This window comes from Primulina huaijiensis, chromosome 3 (genome assembly GCF_012295235.1).
Source record: "Primulina huaijiensis isolate GDHJ02 chromosome 3, ASM1229523v2, whole genome shotgun sequence".
Lineage (NCBI taxonomy): Eukaryota > Viridiplantae > Streptophyta > Magnoliopsida > Lamiales > Gesneriaceae > Primulina > Primulina huaijiensis.
Window position 1 is genome coordinate 24,270,130 of NC_133308.1, and position 19,705 is coordinate 24,289,834.

Below are 19,705 nucleotides of genomic sequence, written 5' to 3' on the forward strand. Positions count from 1 at the left end.
TTCTAAACTATAACTTATTATATATGCTCTTTTTTTTCTAATCTATATAAAATAGTTTCTTGGTGTAATTTTAAAATCTCTAAAATATTTCTATCTCTTTTTTTAGCTCCAATTATTTTTTTCATGAAAAATTAAATTTAAGTAAAATAAAATCTATAAAGTTTTTAAAAATTAGAAAATTTTAAATTTTTTGAGTACTTTGTAGGTGAAAAAAGGTGACTGGACACCGGAGCTAAACAAATAATGTTACAAGGAAGAAACCCAAATGTCCATAAAAATACATACTAGCAAACCAAACCAAAACAAAACAAAACAAAGTGAAAGGGTCAAAGAGAAGCAAAGCACATCCATTCGCATATAAAATTAACCGGCAGCCATAAATCTATCTAATATTTTACATATCTGCGGCCTTAGCAGTTGCAATACTGATGATGTATGCGATCTCCTCCGTCACCTCTTTCATGGATGGCCGGTTTTGCCGACGTTCTTCTAAGCATCCGATCGCCAGAAAACCAATAGCCTTCATGGTTTCCAGCTCTACTTTGCTAGCTCCCTCTTTCAGCAATGGATCAGCAGCATCCATGATCCTATCCTCTTCCACCAATCTCTGCACATAAACCGCCAGATTCACATCATCTGTTGGTCTGTTGAAATCAATCGCTTTCTGGGATGTCAAGAGCTCCAATAAAACGACCCCAAAACTGTATACATCACTCTTGTCCGTAAGCTGATAGTTCCTGTAGTATTCAGGGTCAAGGTATCCCAGAGTGCCCTGAGCACAAGTGGATACGTGGCTCAGATCCGTGTGAGCTAAACGAGAAAGTCCGAAATCAGAAACCTTTGCGTTTAGTTTTTCATCTAGTAAGATGTTGCTAGACTTCACGTCGCGGTGGTAGATTGGTGGAGCTGCAGCGAAATGAAGGTAGGCAAGTCCCTCAGCAGTTGCGTGGGCGATGCTGAGACGATGATTCCATGAAAGAAGACCCCTGCTGGGGCCTTGTAAATGGTCCAGGAGAGTTCCATTAGGAACATATTCGTAAACCATCAGTGGCTGCTCGAGCTCAACGCAACAACCAAGGAGCCCGACAAGGCTCTTGTGATTGACTTGACATAGTATCCGTACTTCATTGAGAACTTGATCGGTGCCTTTCGTGTTACCAAGCTTAGCACATTTGACAGCAACAACCGTTCCATCATGAAGAATACCTTTGTACACTTCACCATAGCCGCCGACTCCAAGAAGCAGGTCCTTGGAAAAGTTGTTTGTGGCCTTCTTTATTTCTTTCCCACTGAAGATTTTCGCAAATCTGCCGCCACCTGAATTAAGGATCTCTTCGCGCTCTCGAGTAATACGTTCTTGCTCCTCTTTGATGAGACGGTGGCGCTTGTAGACGAAAAATCCAATTAGAGCTGATACGAGTGCCACACTTAGGCCTGAAGTTAAGCCTGCACATTCAACATTTACCAATGGATAAAAAAAATCATCACCTCGTTGACAAATGAAGGGAAAAAACAGTGACAAAATTAGACAATTAACAACAATCCAATCATGAATTTTCATCCTTTGTTTAAAAATTTCATGTCAAAATATATTCTTGTTAAATTTTATAATTATAATTTATTGCACAAGCATCGCGTGTTTCCATTGCAATTCTACATTAAAATTTGATCAATTACTTTTTTTAATTCAACATGAACAGCAATCAAAATAGATATAGGTGTGAGATCAAAAAAAATATGGTCAAAAAAAACAGGGGTGGGCGTTTCTCTTATTTATAAAAACCAAACAAATTGAAGTGTTGGCTATTCATCGGTATTATTGTTTTCTACGCAAAAACTATCGTGAGACGATCTCATAAAAAAATATCGTTTTTATATCAAAAATAGTACTTTTTCTGATAATCACGTCAATTCGTCATACATATTAAATCTATTTTTTTTACATAAATAAATTTAATGTGTGAATAATTTTCAAAGTAGATTGACCGTAGATGACAACCTGATAACCTCGTTTTTTAGTCAATCACGCAACATACAAAACTGTATAGCCCCACAATTAAAATAGCATTATTTCTTTTATTAATTATTCCTTTATAAATATATAATACAACGTAATATTATTTATATTTTGAGGCAAGAAAAATTCACAGCATATTTTTTAAAAAATAAAAAATTATAGAAATAGAATATTATCCTTCCGAAGTTCTAACTAAAATATGAGTAGTAAAACTAAATAAATTAATATTATATAAATTAATAAATTTTCTAAAATAAATTTATTTTATTGGTCTCAATTTAGGTAAATGAATTAAATTAATAATTTCGATGAATTAATAAAATAATAATTTTATGAAAGACTGACTATATTCATCTATATCATAATTTCGATATAACTTTTTATTGTTATGTGTTTGTTTCTTCATGTCTTATTAAATGACAATCTTTCTTTTATATTTTTTTATTTTTCGAAATTTTAATTTTTTCGCTGAATTCGAGTTGACGTGATATCATACATGTTATCGATAAATATATCAATATCATATTGATGTCATGATATCGACACAAAAAAATAATTAAAAATTATATTAAAAAACAATGTGAAATTTGATCACTTAAAAATAAAGTAGAGCGTACCTGCAATTAGGGCAGTTCTGTCTTTACCACAGCCATCTGAGTCTCCACACAGTTGCTCTACGTGCCAAAACGAAGCAAGAAAATCAAATCAATACACAGCAAACGAATTACTCACATTATAAAAAAAAAATAATAATAATAAACCAATAATTTTTTTATATATAATATAATATAATATAATATAATAAACCAATAATTTTGATTTTAGTATTTCATATTAAAAATATAAATTTTACCATAAAATCATAAATTAATATTTAAATATAAAATTTAACCTTGAGCACAGACTCCTCCAACTGGATCCCATTGCAATCCAGAATTGCAGAAGCATCTGCGGATCCCCTCATTCGAGTTCGGGTCCGGCCCACACGCAGAACCCGACCCGCAATCACCCTGGCCGCCGCACGTCGGCTCTCTCGGCAAGATCCATTCCAATTCCACGCCAGGCTGCGGCCACTGACTCGCCGGAAAGTCGTAGTCAAGGTTCACGAAGCTCCGGTACGCCTGGCACCCCGAATCCCTTACCTGTATCCGGTACGCCGTCGTGGATCCCCCCGCACCGAACGCGCAGCAGAGGCGCGCGTCGGCGCAGTCGCGCCCTGAGCTGGTCCCGTTGGCGTACACGTGACAGAGGCTGTTGGAGGTGCAGTCCAGAGGCGAGCGGAGAAGGCTTTCGGAGCAGTTGAGGTATAAAATTGTGTTGCTGCCGGTGATGTTGAAGGGCGCGGAATCGTTGAGCTGGAGGCCGTTGGAGGAGAAATCCCGCGTGATGCAGGTGTTGGGGAAGAAAGGAGCGGGGGAGATCACGAGGCGTTGGGTGGCCGGGGAAATGGAGGTGATCGGGTATGTGTTGTTGATGGAGTCGAATACGAGTGTGGAGGAGGTGCTGCAGCGGACTTTGTATTCGGGATCACCGCAGCTGGGGCCGGTGCTCAGTGGGTAGGGGACGGCGGTGGAACCGCAAGGAGGACAGGGACTAAGGGAGAGTGCGCATGGTAGCAGAGCCGCCGCGAGGAAGAGGAGGAGGAGGAGGAGGAGGAGTGGATTGGCCATGATGGCTATTGGGATTAGTGGAAAGAGACGGGGGACTGAATTTAATTCGTGCGCGTATTGACTTTATTTTAATTTTGGAAGTAAATTAAATTAGGCTGAGAGAATGTATTTATTTATTACTTTCTACTTTTATTGAAAGATTTTGATTTATTTCCCATCTTTTCACACTTGTAATTTTGTTTTCATAATTCCAACGATTGATTCGAATGATCAGTCAATAATACTCTAATAAATCGAAATAGCAAAAGACATAGAATCGATTTTATCATCAAATTATAAGTTCATAACTTTAGCTTATAAAAAAGCTAAAGTAAGGTCTAATTGAAAATGAAGCGAATTAACTTGAATCATTAACGATGTTAAAATTATTTTCAAAAATAAAATTACTCGAACGAAAAAACGAAAGTTTATTTTGAGAAAACTTGTGATTTTTACTGAGTATAGCTCTAATTTATCGACTTTACTCAAAGACTATATTAAATCAAATCAAATTTCATATCATTCCGAATGTCAGCTTCAATATTTAGTTATATAACAAAACCCATAATTTTATTACATTTTTAATTTTTAATAATAAAAAAGAACGTTTTGATTAGGAGTCAGATTACTGCTTACCTAACAACTTGAATAGATAGTCTAAAAAATGACGCAACTTTAGTTGACTTAATTCCTTCTAGAAGACCCAAAAAGTCTTCCTCATTTATTATGAAACGCATGTAAACGACTTAGAGGTTATAATTTTCAAAGATCCTATAATCTTATTTTATTATTATTATTATTATTATTATTTCATCGATTTTAAATTAATTCGATAATTTCGGTAAGTGGATGGATATTTCAAATCAATTTCTTCTAAATTTAAACTCTACTAGTGATAATAAATGTGATGGATTAAAAATTAATAAATAGTATCATTCAAAATTTGAAATTTTAAATACATTTATTTAAAATAATTATGAGAATTTCAAATACATCGTTTAACATTTTAAAAATATGTGTATGTAAATCAAATTCTTTAATATAAGACATAATGATGTTGCGTTTTCAGAATGGGGGGGCCGTCAAATCTCCACACGATTTATTTCTTACATTCAGACGGGTAGTCTTCCTAGAAAAATATTACTCTATTATCTTTCTTTTTCTTTTTTTTTTTCACCCTTTTTTCAAATTTTAAATTTTGAATTATTTTTTAAAATTTATTTTCGAAATAAAATATTGAATAATTTCATCGTTAAGCAATAACAGTAGATGTTTTCATCGCTTTAACTAAAAAAAATACTTTTTTACCATTAGATATATATATCTATAATCGAGCATTTACTATTATTCAAAAAATTATAACTTGTGGTAATGATATAACTTAATATATTAAATCATACAACAGTTTAAGCATTGTGTTTCTAGAGTAGGTCTCTTGTGAGACGGTCTCACGAATCTTTATCTGTGAGACGGGTCAACCCTACCGATATTAACAATAAAAAGTAATACTCTTAGCATAAAAAATAATATTTTTTCATGGATAATCCAAATAAAAGATTCGTTTAACAAAATACAACCCGTGAAACCGTCTCACACAAGTTTTTGTCGTGTTTGTATTAATCTTCCATATAGAGACAATTATTGATTCTCGACAATCATTTTATTTTCAATAAATGCATTATCTTGACATTTGTGAGAATTAAACATGTGGTATTGGCTATGATTTAGAGAACTGATTTGAACCAATATAAGACTAATTACTCTGATTGAATCCGAACAATTGTTGAGCTAGCCTCCAATATGACGAACTTTTGATCCAAGGTCGATGGACTTACATGATGGAGTACAATTTAAGGGTGTATATTAGCCGGCTCAGACTCAAAAGTAGTCCATCATTTGGCTAGAATTCTACGATAATTAGAGTTAAAAATAACTCGGTCTTATCTCGTCTCAATAGTCAAATGATTGTGTATGGGTAAAACGAGAGTTGAACAATCAATAGATGTCTTATCGACCACAGAAACAATACCTGAAGTTAGATAAAGTATTCATGCAATTAAATATCTAGTTTCACTCATTGTTAGAACTTAGAATAGTTGAATTTCACATCCCGTTCAACATTTGATTCATCTTTCATGTTAAATGAGTTCAGGATCCCAGGAATGGACGATCGTCGTCGATATTTCCTACACATGGCTGTGCATTTTGGGTACAGAACAGTGTGTTGAGCAGTGTAGAATGTGGAAAAAAAAAAACATCTTTTACTTGAGGTTAAATTGAGCAACTTCAAACTTGAAAAGAACCCAAGCTTGATGATCTTCAGATTTTGCAGTAACATATTTCCTAATGTATCATATCATTGTTCGTGACAAAACAAACTGAAAAATTTTGTGGAACTCGTAAAATAATTAATATCAATTTCATAACTATTTCAGAGAAGTGTTGACTTCTACAAGCAATTTATTGGTGATTAAAAAAACAGGGACGTGATGTGATGTTCTGTTCATTGCCTATAATATTATATTATACAGAGTATGAACAAAGTTGTATAATTTTACATTTTGTAGTGATTATTACACTCACCGATTTGCAATCAATCTTCATCTGGGAAGGCTTCAAGAAATTGTTTGATAATGAGCCTTTCGTTTGGTGAAAGATCAGATTCATCATTTGTTAGTCTAGCGCGAATTGCAGCACTCTCGTTATTACGTTGATCATCGGAAACCTGCATATCACAGCACGCTCGTGGTAATTCTTAACCAACCAACACCGAAAAATCAGGCAACGTGATAGGATATGATTTTTGAGTACGCTTGTCAAGAAAAGTCTATTCTTCTTAATCTGATGCAACAATCTAATATAAAATAACAAATGCGTGCAAAACAGAAAATAATTAACCAATCTCAGGATTTTCTTTTAGATTCAAGAAGAATTTTCGGAACTTTAAGAGATCTGCACATTTGGCTAAAAAAAGATCATATGACGCACCTCAACATAGTTGTTGACGTGGCCATCCTTGTTGGGACCAATGACAGGTTCATACTCATTGCACATCCATTCACCATCCACGATATACTTGTATTCATAATGTCCTTCCTGTCCAAAGCAAGAGCTTGAGCACTTATTGGCCATTTTCTCTCCCAATCTTTTTTATAAATTATGACACTTAATGGACATACAAGAGTTATATCAGATAAAGGCGATGTAATCTACATAAATTTATCCATATAATTCATTCCCACGCTTGGAACATCACCAAGAGTTTCTCTTGGGAATTATAATGTGTGCAATGTGGTGGAAATCTTTGATAATATTCAACCAAACAAAATAAAATTCCAGGTCGATAAACATCATTAAAAATAAAAATATTGGAAGTGAACTAAGATCGGATCAATGCTATTTTTATTGCCTTGTGATGCATACAACGATTAGCCCAATTGTGTACTGGAATCACAACAGGATGTTCTGAAGAATATAATCCAAAAGCAAGGGCCAAATATTTATCAAATATGGACTTGGTTGTTCGGTGATGGTTAACATGATAAAAAAATCCCATTGATCTCCCACAAGTTTAGAATTTGCTATACATTGTTATTTCTTGGTTATTAGAGAATTATTATTGAGGCCTTGGTCTGTCTCATTATATAAAGAGGCTCTTAATTCATGTGTACAGTTATGAGATTTTTAGGTGTGTCCTGCAGTCCTGCTGAATATAGCAGATCCTTATCGGCTCAGAGGATCAGGTGCAATGTCAGGTCTCATGAATCTTTGTTCTTTTCTTTTGTGTTTTATTTTGTCCAAAAAAATAATTTTCAGATACAGTTAACAATTCTCTTGTGAGAAAAAGTAAATCACTATACTGCAGAAGACCAAACAATTATCTAGAGCCATTTTATGTGGTAATGCAGAAGATAAGCTCATTAAGAATTAACATCATCTAACAAAAAAGAGCTTAAATCGGGTATCTGCAAACAGTCAAAAGGTATACATATGTCAAAGGTAAAACCAGAAAAATTGCAGGTCACAGGGACTTCGAAAACCCACATGCAATAGAAAATTCAAACCTTCAACAGCATGAATTCCTTGTGCTAAATTTAAAATCTGTCTCAAATCTAATGGGATGAAAAGTCACCCAATTTCATCAAATAGATGGTATAAGAACCTGTTTATGATACCATGACTTTACTATCTCTATCTATCCATGTAGAAAACTGTTCAAAGATTAATTCACATATTGTAAGCACACAGCATTAGGTTTGAAAGGGGAAAAAGAAGTTCCTTAAGCATTAAAAACAATTTCATTTAAAAAGCACTAATACAGTTTACAAGCTTAAAAATATAGAACAACGTACTTACAGGCAATTCCCTATGGAGATTCCATAAACCATGTTCTTCATCATACGACAAAGGTATTCTCTGCACAGGAGGTACAGTACATTAAATTGCGAGTAGAAGACTTCCAAGGATCGGAAAAAAACATTTTTATTCATAAAACGAGTCGACCAATTATTTTAAGCATTCAAAATGCGAAATTGAACTAAAACGTAGAATAATAGTAAAGTTTAATGGCAAATCAGACTTCAGCAAAAAACATGTAGGCGTAGCTATGGTAGTAATGAAAGTGAAATAGCTTGCAAATACATAATAATTAAATCACCAGATTTGGCACCGACACTATTGTATGAAAAAGGAACTCGATATACTGCAGATTATTCTACTCATAATTGATGCTAGGTTCAGAGAACAAAGCATCTAACTAAAACAATAAACATGTTGAATCAGTAGAGTAATGTAAGCAAGGATTTGGTCATAAATATAGCTAAATCCTAAGTTCTAAAAAAGACATGATTCTCAGCGACCAAGAAAAGTTGAGTATTTGTCACTAGAAAGTCAGAGAGGCAACTACCTGACCCCATCCAATGTCGAGTCCAGAGATTTCCACTGATGAATTATTCTCTCCATACCACGTTAATTTCACAGGCTTCTTTATAAGTCCTGTAAGCTTTAAACAAAAGGAAGCTTGCGTTGGAATTTCATAGAAGAGGTTTAGCACTATTTGGACTCTTAATTAGAAAGGCAAGAACAAAGTATAGATGCAAAACAAACAGCTCCAACGACCATTAAAGGACTCCAAGTATAATATCACAAGTCACGTCATGAAGAAACTTCAATAAAAACAGCTTCTCCATCAGAAGAGGAATAGAAATAGAGAACACACCAGAAAAGCTACAGAAACTGTCATGCCAAATTTTTTTAAGTGATATACCACTAAAACAGTGATGGCTTCATGCTTATCAATAAATTTTTTATGTTTTTTAGACCGATCGAATACAATTAATGGACAAGGGAAACAAGGACTCACAATATCAGCAGTTGCACTTTTGATGGCATCTAACTTTGGAAAGCACGGGCGCTTGCTCTGCGAACAAGTGTAAAAGATATATTTAACATCTTAATTCAAACAGATATCCTCTTAGAAATTCCTGAGATGATTTTATGACACTTCGAAATAATTTTTTAAGATGTGTAATGAAGCTCTGAAAATATAATCAAATATAATCAAGAGGATGATCAGCCAAATGAGTGCCACTGATGATTTCACAAAAAAAATCTTGCTTGGGAAATTGAGGTGTAATAAATGATTTGTGGAGATAATATTAGTCAATAATAGATAAGTACTGAGACAAAACATGAAACTAAAATAATACCATCAGTAGTTTATGTGCTTCACTCAGCTTATAGTCTTGGATCCAAAACATGTAAGCCAACTGCGCATAAAACAAAAAACTTGTTACATTCTTCATACAAGTCAATTGGTGTTAGATTTTAGATACAAATATTGTTTGATGTTAGATGGTAAATTCCATTTGTCAGTTGGGAAAGGGGAATAGAAATAACTATGCATTCTTCGGTAACAACAGGGTTGAATTCTTAAAGACAAACATCACAGAGAATCAAACATAGTGGAAAACCAATTAAAATCGAACATCTAGATTCTCTCTCATTGAATTCTCAATATAATTGTGTGCTTGATTTTAATTTGCTTTTAAATAATTGATCAAAAACTATTCTGAATTTCTAAATAAAATTGAGATTATTTTAATTAAAGTAATTGATATATTTTTAATAACACACTTCTTGTGATAACGATACTTTATTCATCTTATATTAGAACTTGACGTCATACACTTACGAACGAAATGCACACAACAATAATATCTACCAAAAAAAATTTTTGTCAGGATTTTTGTAACATATAAGAACAAAAATGTTGTAACTTGTGAGATACAACTCTTGTGGCTATAACCTTTCTAAAGCATTATCATAGAACACTTTTCATATATGGGTGGGAAGTTGGTAACTAATTTGAACTTGAGAACTCCTCCATACCTTGACCATGATACTATGTTGAACAAATGACAAACTTAATTCAAAGTTTAAGCTGTAAAAGATATAAAACATTTTATCTTTTATGTCTCTAACAAATTTCTACGAGGTTTAGGAAAAGAAATTTTTTCAATCAATGAATGGCACTATCAGTCTGTTCACCTATAAATAAATATAAATATACATAGGTATATTCTTATGTAGGTATATATGAGGTTGGAAGAATTTAAGAGTCTAATATGTAAGCCAAAATGTCTAATATGTAAGCCAAAAGAAAAAGAATGGGGAGAAGCCCCAGCGAAGCATGGGGAGGTTGATAGGACAGAAAATGGAATACAACAGGTAAGTAAGCATGTTTCTTTACTAGAGAGATGTCGACTTGGAAGGAAATATCAATGCCATTGCCTTCCCCTAAAACCCCAAACAAAAGGAAAATATAAAGAGTATGAAATGGGTGAATGAGGGTTATGTCAGCAAACTAACAGCAGTTAATTTTTTAGGAGTAAAGTTGCATCGATTTTTAGTGTAAAATTGTGTTGTGACACTTTGGTGACTAAATAAACTATTTCCTAGTTCGACTAGGTGACTGAAATATCTGAAAGAGAAGATAGAGTGGCCTACTGGGAATTTCAAGGCCTGATTTGGTTTGTATTCATTCATATATTTGTCAAGGAGAAAAGGAAAGAAACTTGTGGATAGGGCTGGTAACTTGATTTGAAGAAATGAGCCAGAGTAATTAAAAGCAGAAGGTTTAGCTAAACTTGACGGGCCAGATTTCTTTCGATCTCATGAATAAAAAATATTCACAAAAGTTGGTAGACCAACAATGGGAATATTAGGAATTAATGGAATAATAGGTGTATTAAAATATCTATTTCAACATTTTAGATAACTGCAAAAATTACTCAAATTTCTATTCTTGCAGCAATAATTAATCAAACTCGTATCCTAGACAATGACTTGTATTACAAACTAAATTGCATCTATTCTCATCAACTTCAATTAATTTATTTACAAAAAACCACCAGTCGGGCAGGGTCAAAACTTAACATGGCAACGCCCCCACTAGGAAGCTTGGTTCAGCAAAGAAATCAGAGTTTTCAAGGAGTTCAACCTCACTTATTTGCCTTGCTAAAATTGTCCGGTATAACCAAAGTGTGCTGACGGGAGGATTATTTGCAAGAAGAAAAGTAGTATCACTTAAATTAGTGTGTGAGATGGAAGTGTTGGGAGAAAATGACCCACGAGGAATGGTTGCGGCTGAACTAGAAAAGGCAGAGACAGAAAAGTAGCAGAAGGCAGCAGGAAATTGTTGAATGCTTTAATGTTTAAGGAGTTGCAACCAGGATCAAGGCACGGAAGAGCCACAGGGGGCCACCCAAAAGAGACACGTGGACAAGAGATTTCCACCTGCAAATGATGATAGCTGGGGATGCACAAGCCGCGTGAGACGGTAAAGGGATGTGTTACAGGCTTAAATATACTGGCTCGCTCTATTATTTCTATTGTAAAGAATATACTAGAAACAATGACTTGGATAAGGGGAAAGGTCTTGGAAGGGAGAATGGAAATCATACAAGGGGTAATTTGTTGGAGGGAAAAACATTCTGGTTTATATTTTTATGTTGAAGGCTAGCTTTAGCTAGGGCAAGTAGACAGAGTACTTTCCTTGTGAAAGGGGGCAGAGATGGAAAATTTTCTTCTTCTCTGTTTTTGGTTTTGTTATTGTCATTGGAAAAGTGTTATTTTCTGTTCATAACTCAATATCAATACGTTACATTTCATGTTTCTCAAATTATTGTCTACGACGCTACATGGGGAGATTTTTTCTTTATTTATTTCTTTCTTTTTTAAAGGCCTCCTTCAAGCCCTCCTACCATCACCCCAGAAAGAAAAAATAATAGTAAGGAAAGTGATACTGATTCTAAAGATTTTTAATACATAAGAACTGAGAAGGCCTGAAATGTACATACAGCAGTTGCAGGAGCTCTTCCAAGACCAGCAGTACAATGTATATAGGTCACACCTCCATTCCGATTAATGGCCTTTTGCAGTTTACTTACCACTGCAGGTAGCCGGGTTCTCAGATCAAAGGCATCAAAATCCCTGCTTAAAAGTAAATAAAGGTATAACTAAGCATAAAAATGCACTAATGTTAAAAATTATGCACAGGTCAAGTGATTTCCATGCGAGTAGAGTAGTTTTCTTAGGTGTGCCAATGTTCCACTAAAATATTTAGCCAAATACAACCACACTTTGATATGTTTGTTCCCATTCTATCGTCTTACTACATAACCAATATATTTCCATCATCCGTCACATTACAAGAACAGAGATAAAATTTATCCCAGCAGCAAAGTTACCATCCTAGGTTGTGATTTTCCTACAGAGGAAAGATTCAATTTACTCCTAAATGAAACCCCTTTGTAAGACGCTAGATAAAGAAACTATGGTACAATCATTGCACATTTAGAAAAGAAAATAAAGAACCGAAAATACTTGTAGCCAAGGAGAAAATTTAGTTTCACATCCTATTTCAGGAAATCAAGTTTCGGCTACTCCAAAAGTTTCAAAAGTGATGTTCACCAACTTAATGAATGAAAATGATAGCATTAGAATCTCTTCAGAATAATATAATTTTGTCACCGACCTAATTTCAGCACGCAAGTGTTGAATGTCACCACATTTGTTGGCATATTCACGAATGGAAGCAATATCAACCCCAAAGTATCTGAAGAGATGGATTTAAGGGCAAAAAATTAGCAGTGAAACTCATTCCAAGAAAAGGGGGATTAATCCATGTCAAAAGCTTATTAAGCGCAATTAGCAGGATCATCCATTGATTATCTATACCGTCAATAAATTTTCAGCGCTGAAGTAAATAAAAAGGCTAGTTTGTGTACTCAAGATCTGAATCCTGTTGTAAGCAAAATATAGTTTTTACTCCAATGCTGCGAAGCTTGTCAACATCCTCCGGAGTCTGTCAAATTCCAAGTGAAAAAATCAGGGAACTTCTAGGAAATACAGCCATCTCCACCTTAGAGAGCTAATAGTTATCACCTGTAGGCATGACCCCACAATAAGATCTGGCAGAATGAAGTTATAGTTCATTCCAAGTTCATGCCTATAAGTTAAAACTGTATCCACAAGAATTACAATGTTAGTCAGCCAAGGTATGACTTTAAGATACGGTGATATAAATCAGAAGTAAAGATTAATTATGTGTATACATCAACAAAACTTTAAGGTAGCATTCCAACTAGGGTACAGGTTAGAATATAGGTTACGAAGAAAATTAATGCAGATAGTTTGCCACCACAAAAGCAAAAAACATGAAGAAATCATTTCATGATCCAACAAAACAGACAGACTGCACGGGTGAAGTTGATAAGAAGCAGTGGCCACAGTATGTAAGCCAAGAAAACGGGCAAGTACCTAATAGCTTTTGTTTCAAAATGTTAGTTAACATTTAAGACGTTCTGAAGCATTCCCTAACGCAATAAAAACTAGTGTACATCAAATAAATTCTGTGTTTACCAGCTCCCATAGCTGCAGTCATGTCTTCACTATATGTTTCAGATTTTTCTTCCATCTTAGACGCGTTGCTTTCTGTACTTGGTGCAGAACCAGACACGGCCTAAAAATTGTTTTAGCAACAAGAGATTTCAAAGAAAAGATTCTGCATCTTGTTGCACAATTAAATGAAATTTGAAATAACAACAAAACAAGAAAAGAGGCAAAACTGTATTCAGCATGTACTGCTAAACCAAATACAACTCCACCTTGAAAATGAAAAAAGAAAATATAGAGGATGTTGACGCCTTTGATTTTCGCCCACCTAATAGATTAATCTTTTGGATAAAGCATGCTATTTAGTTTCAACACGGAACACTGTCGCTCATGTCGCAAATAAACACGACAGAAGAGGCCACGTGGTTTTAAGTATTCACATCGTAGTTGAATTACAGTACATGCAGCCGAATTTGATAGGTATATGAAAGCTGCTCGAATTACAGTAAGGATGATAGTGGTAAGTAAACATGATGGGCAATATCATTAAAAAGGGCTACACATAAGCAATTGAAAGATGATAGTTAAGATAGGGAGGTTACCCCCCAAAAAGATAGTCTTTTAGCTTGGGGAAAATTTGTAAAATAAACTCGGTCAACTATTTAATTAAGAAAATTACCTCCTAAGTCCTAATGTATATTTGAAATATACATGAGGAGGTCATTTTCTTAATTAAATAGTTGACCGAGGTTAAAAAACAAAATACCCCGCTAGCTTGACGTCCCAAGTTTTAAGTGCTAAGAAACGACCTAGTTTGCCATGTATCAGACTCCAGTATGAGGCAAACCCGCGTAACCTATTGGGAAAGAAGCTCGGCTTTGAATTTTCAGAAGACAAAATTCAATCAATAAAAGATTTTGCAGGATATAAAACATTCAAGTAAACAACCTCAAACAGATTTTCATAATATTTAGCAACAAAAGCTGTTTCATCGTGAAAAGCAAAAAGAGATATACGAAAAAGAAGAATCTAATCAGTAACTCGAGATTAAAATTACATCAAACTCAAGAAATCACGCGCAAAAAAAAACCCTTTTCTCAACAACCAAATTTTACCTTGACCACAGCAACTCGGGACCTAGACAAATTCGTTCCCTGAATCCAAACAACAATCAAGAAAGAGTAACATCAACTCTCATCACACTCACTCACACACACACAAATATATTATATATTGCAGTTTTACCAGCAAAGTAACACGGCATGAGGGATTTCCTAAACGGGTTTTGAAGCTCTGCATTGGCAGAAGCAGGGATCTGAAAAGCCAGTGATCAACGCATATCGCAGATTAATCATCAATGAGAAAATGAAAACTATCAAGATGATGAATGTTATTAGGAGTGAAGAATCAGAGTACAAAACCTCGGAAGATGCTGAAGGCAAGCCATCCCAGAAAGTAGTCAGTGAAGCTGAGTGAAAATGTTCGGTGATCCAACAAAAAATACAAGGAAAAAAAATCTTTTGGGATATTCTCTGGATTTCGATCAAATGAAACCAAACCTCGGTTCGCGTGACTGCGTGATTGGTACGTAATTATGGGAAACATAAATTATTTATTAATTAAATACATAATTAATATAACTTTTTATCATGAATGAAAAGAGGAAAAATACATTTTCTATTTCAGGCTTGTTAGTCGATTTATAATCTGTTATTTTTTATTTTTTTTATTTTAATATTTTTTATATTTGATATATTAAAATGATAATGTGTCAAAAAAGATTGTTGATATGACGATAAACATCGTTACTGTCATGTGAGACCTTTAAATAAAGCGTGAAACTAATAGTAATACTTTTTTAAATATTTTGAAGCAAACCTTAATTTATTTATTATCAATCTGGAGAGAGTAACCAAATTATCCCCACACGATATTATATGAGTAGGTCGATTTGATGAATATATGTAGTTAATAGTAATATTTTTTTACATAAAAATAATAATTTTTTATGAATCAAATCAAGTCGACATCTGCACAAAATTGACATGTAAGATCGTTTCATAGAAATTTTTTATAAAAATAATAATAAAGTATTTTTCAAACCATTGAAATGAAATCACAAAACAATATAAAAAAAAAAAAAAACAAGAGAAGTGTCGGTGTTGGGTACTGGAATCTCCGAATTCCTACTTTTAAGGCCGCCTAAGATTATTGAAAAGTAAATACAAGAAAAATGTCTATAAATTGTGTTGTCAACTTCTCACAGACTACACTTGGCTTTCGATCATCTTTTAGCAGAAGAAGAAATTTAAAATTAAAAAAAAAACATTAATCCAATATTAGGAAAGGAGAATGAATTGAGATTTGTGGTGTCCTCTCATTTTCTGTACTGATTAGTTAATTATGGTCTATAAATTGTGATACCCTTGTCCCACATCAAAAAAATCAAAGCTTTAAAATGAGTTTATAATGGCTTACAATGAACTTCTATAGTAACTTGGGTGAATCATTTTTGTAAAGCGAGGACGAATACGAAGTAGTTGCTATAGGGGCCCATTGTGCAGTCACGCAGGCGCAGGCGCGGGCCCGGGCTCGGGGCTTGACAGAATGGTATCAGAGCCGGTCACGGGCATGGAACACCGAGAAATAAGTGCTATGCAGGGCAAAGTGCTACGTGCATGGGAACCACCTCTTGAACATGCGGGGCAAAGTGCTACATGACTGGAGCCACCTCTTGAACCTGTAGGAGCCACCTCTAGATTCTCGGTGCTGGTTGATTGAGGGGTCAGGCCGCGACGAGGACGTCGCGTTCTGAAGGAGGGGTGATTGTGATACCCTTGTCTCACATCAAAAAAATCAAAGATTGAAAATGAGGTTATAATGGCTTACAATGGACTTCTATAGCAACTTGGGTTAATCATTTTCGTAAAGCGAGGACGAATACGAAATAGTTGCTATAGGGGCCCATTGTACAGTAACGCATGAGCGGGCCCAGGCTCGGGACCTGACAGAATGGTATCAGAGCCGGTCACCGGCATGGAACACCGGGAAATAAGTGCTATGCAGGGCAAAGTGCTACGTGCATGGGAGCCACCTCTTGAGCCTGCAGGGAAAAGTGCTACATGACGGGAGCCACCTCTTGAACCTGTAGGAGCCACCTCTAGATTCTCGGTGCTGGTGGATCGCGGGTCAGGCCGCGACGAGGACGTCGCGTTCTGAAGGAGGGGTGATTGTGATACCCTTGTCCCAAATCTGAAAAATCAAAGATTTAAAATGAGTTTATAATGGCTTACAATGAACTTTTATAGCAACTTGGGTTAATTTTTTTCGTAAAGCGAGGACGAATACGAAGTAGTTGCTATAGGGGTCCATTGTACAGTCACGCAGGCGCGGGCCCGGGCTCGGGGCGTGACACTCATTGTGCAGTCACGCAGGCGCGGGCTCGAGCTCGGGGCGTGACAGAATTGGTTTTATAAGTTTAATGAAACACTTGTAGTTTGATCGTCTTTTGGACGTTGAGGAGTTGCTGATTTGAAAGTTTTGCATATGATTAGATGTAAAATTTGCTATCATAGAAAATTTTATTATGTGTTGGCACTTGTATCGTATTTTGTGGCATCAACGAGAGTTTCATAATTTAAATAAAAAGAATTTTGATTATTATAATTCTCGATTGAAAAAGAAACGTGCGATCATGGCTTGTTTGCATCTAGAATCACTCAACTTGCTCTGATACCACTTAATTATAGCGAAGAAGTTCACAACATAAGCATTGACCGATAGGGTAGTCATCCAGTTGAGCACAAGAAACATCAAAGAACATCATAAGAAGGTGACGGCATAATCAAATCGTGCGACCGTGTCCTGTTATTATCTAAAATCACTCGACTTGCTCTGATGCCACTTAAATATAACGATGGCGTTCACAACAAATGACTGATGATGCAAATCGATTGACTAATTATATCAAAATTCATGTTAATCCATGAATAACATTAATTTCTAGACAGAACTTTGTATTTATACAAAATTTGAGGTTTTTCAAATAAACATGTTTAATTTCATAGTATTCTTCGACTATCTCAACAGTTTAAAATTTTTATTCATGCATAGTTTTCAACCCCTGCAACGTCCAGTTCTTTCCTGGTCATCGAAAACGATTTGGGAAGAAGCTGGCATCGGACAAAGTATCTGTTCACCAGCAATACTTTTAGAAGGAGGCTGGTTTTGAGATCGTTTACAATGAGCAATCGCGGCCTGGATCGAGTTCTCGAGCTCCAAGTTTGGGCCGCAGCTGTTCTTGACACCAGCGGACCTGGAATAATCAGACATGGAACTAGCCGACTTCGATAGCCTTTTGAAGGCCCCGGAGAACGATCTCCTGTGACCTGCTTGACAATCTTCTGTTACATTGTTCTCTTTGTTACTTAAAGATGGCATCATCTTTTTGTTACTGCATTTAACCGCCTGGATTTGCCCGAACGGTGGCGCTACGTTCTTGGTGGTACCTTTCTCACTATCTCTGGTCTTTGGAAGTGATTTCTTCGTATCCGCAGCAGCAGCAGAAGATTCGTAGGAGCAACCGGATTTGGTAAACAGAGATTTAAGAAAAGCCCGTTTGAGCTTCGAACCGATACTCGACGACTGTTTGATCAGCTTCAACCGTTTGGCCCAAGAATACTTCTTCTCCTTGAACGATGTTGAGTATTCAAGGAAATACTCATTCCGGTTCAGCTCTCCGCTAACTTGGCAAGACTCCACAGGCGAGACGTTGCAGGATTCGAATGGCGAGTTGGCTGTGGAAGTGTTGGATGCAGAGAACAATGGAGTACTAAAGGATTCATTTTCGAATTCGTAGCTCGACTTAGAAGACGTTTGGAAGATTTTGTCAAGCATCTGGAGGCGAGGTGGGAGATGAAGAGGGAGGAGTTTTCCCATGTAGAAGAGCTGATCAGCTGAACAGATAGCGGCGCGATTCGTCTCCGAGGAACTGGCTAAACTTTGGAACTCAAATTCTTTGTTGGAGTGGCACAATATGGTGGCTAATGGATCAACTTCTATGTTAATGTATTCATGATCTTGTACTGACTCCATTGTTGAGCCTTTTTCAAGAACACTCGTAAAATAAAGTTAGAACTCAAAGGCTGCAGGGGCTATAGCATTATATAATATATGAGCCTTGATTTAACCGAGGAAAATATATCTTCTTTTGGCATTTGAAATGACAAAGTAGCTTATTGTTTCGCTTTCTACTGTTTGACTTCTTTATGGATTGTTGGATTTCCATCTCTCAATTCTAACAAGAAAATTCATATTATTAGTTTTAAAAAAAAAAAAACAGAGAAAGAAATGGCATACGTATATTGAGCGATGACGAATAAGAGTGTTCGGGTTTGCGCAACAAATGCGAGAATGGATGACACAAGTTGTTGTACAAGTCAATTATAAATACTCATTGTAATCCGACGTGAGATGATATATCACAAAAATAATATCACTAAGAATTTTATGTAATCTTCAAAACATCACAACATATTATTTATAATGTGTCTATACTTTTATACTATTTATATATATTATTAAGTTTGAGATACCTATATTAACTATCTTTAGAGTCAAGATCAATTTTTAAAAATACCAACAATACTCATTTAAAATTATAAAAATACTCTATTTTTATTTAATAAAAATATATTTTAGTAAATTTACTTATTTTCTAATTATACATATCCACTTTCTAAAATTTTTAAAACTACTAAAATATATTCTCTAATATCTATCCAAAATTTGAACTTTTAAATGATTATATAAATTTTAATATAAATTTTTTTTAAAGAAAATATTAAATTAAAAACAACAAAAAAATTATTACAAAAAATATCGCATATATGCACATAACACATGCAAAAGACCGCTAGTATATTCTTAAATTGTGAAGAGACTATATAATTGATTTTCATTTTCCAAATAAAATCTTTTTTCCCGAAATACCCTTCACGACACTATTATTTCTACACCTAAAAAAAATAACAAAGTAAAATTTGACGTAAATAAATTGCTCCAATATCATACATTTAATATACACAAAATTATATTTTATATTATAATTTTGTCATTTATGATCTTGTTCAAATAATAAACC

General features: G+C 34.9%; 3 protein-coding genes and 1 long non-coding RNA gene across 4 annotated transcripts; 1 reads left to right on the forward strand and 3 right to left on the reverse strand.

The window, feature by feature from the left end:
• Positions 1-233: 233 nt before the first annotated feature.
• LOC140973944 (wall-associated receptor kinase-like 20) lies at positions 234-3,767 on the reverse strand. Its single transcript, XM_073437101.1, has 3 exons — positions 2,910-3,767; positions 2,635-2,691; positions 234-1,446 (listed from the first exon to the last, which is right to left on the reverse strand). Exons 1-3 carry the CDS (start codon positions 3,685-3,687, stop codon positions 395-397), a joined length of 1,887 nt encoding a protein of 628 aa, XP_073293202.1. The 5' UTR covers positions 3,688-3,767; the 3' UTR covers positions 234-394.
• A 2,304-nt stretch (positions 3,768-6,071) lies between these two features.
• LOC140973945 (phosphoglucan phosphatase DSP4, amyloplastic) lies at positions 6,072-15,150 on the reverse strand. Its single transcript, XM_073437102.1, has 14 exons — positions 14,985-15,150; positions 14,809-14,878; positions 14,679-14,717; positions 13,591-13,690; positions 13,114-13,190; positions 12,957-13,033; positions 12,704-12,784; positions 12,027-12,159; positions 9,375-9,434; positions 9,029-9,085; positions 8,573-8,668; positions 8,023-8,082; positions 6,655-6,762; positions 6,072-6,391 (listed from the first exon to the last, which is right to left on the reverse strand). The coding sequence occupies exons 1-14, from the start codon at positions 15,008-15,010 to the stop codon at positions 6,260-6,262; spliced, it is 1,116 nt and encodes a 371-aa protein (XP_073293203.1). The 5' UTR covers positions 15,011-15,150; the 3' UTR covers positions 6,072-6,259.
• LOC140973946 (uncharacterized) lies at positions 13,697-14,488 on the forward strand. Its single transcript, XR_012174702.1, has 2 exons — positions 13,697-14,202; positions 14,352-14,488. It is a non-coding gene; the product is annotated as an uncharacterized lncRNA (long non-coding RNA).
• Positions 15,151-17,628: 2,478 nt separating the features above from the next.
• Positions 17,629-18,700, reverse strand: LOC140972286 (probable membrane-associated kinase regulator 4). Its single transcript, XM_073434736.1, has one exon. The coding sequence runs from the start codon at positions 18,655-18,657 to the stop codon at positions 17,680-17,682; it is 978 nt and encodes a 325-aa protein (XP_073290837.1). The 5' UTR covers positions 18,658-18,700; the 3' UTR covers positions 17,629-17,679.
• Between the last annotated feature and the right edge of the window lie 1,005 nt (positions 18,701-19,705).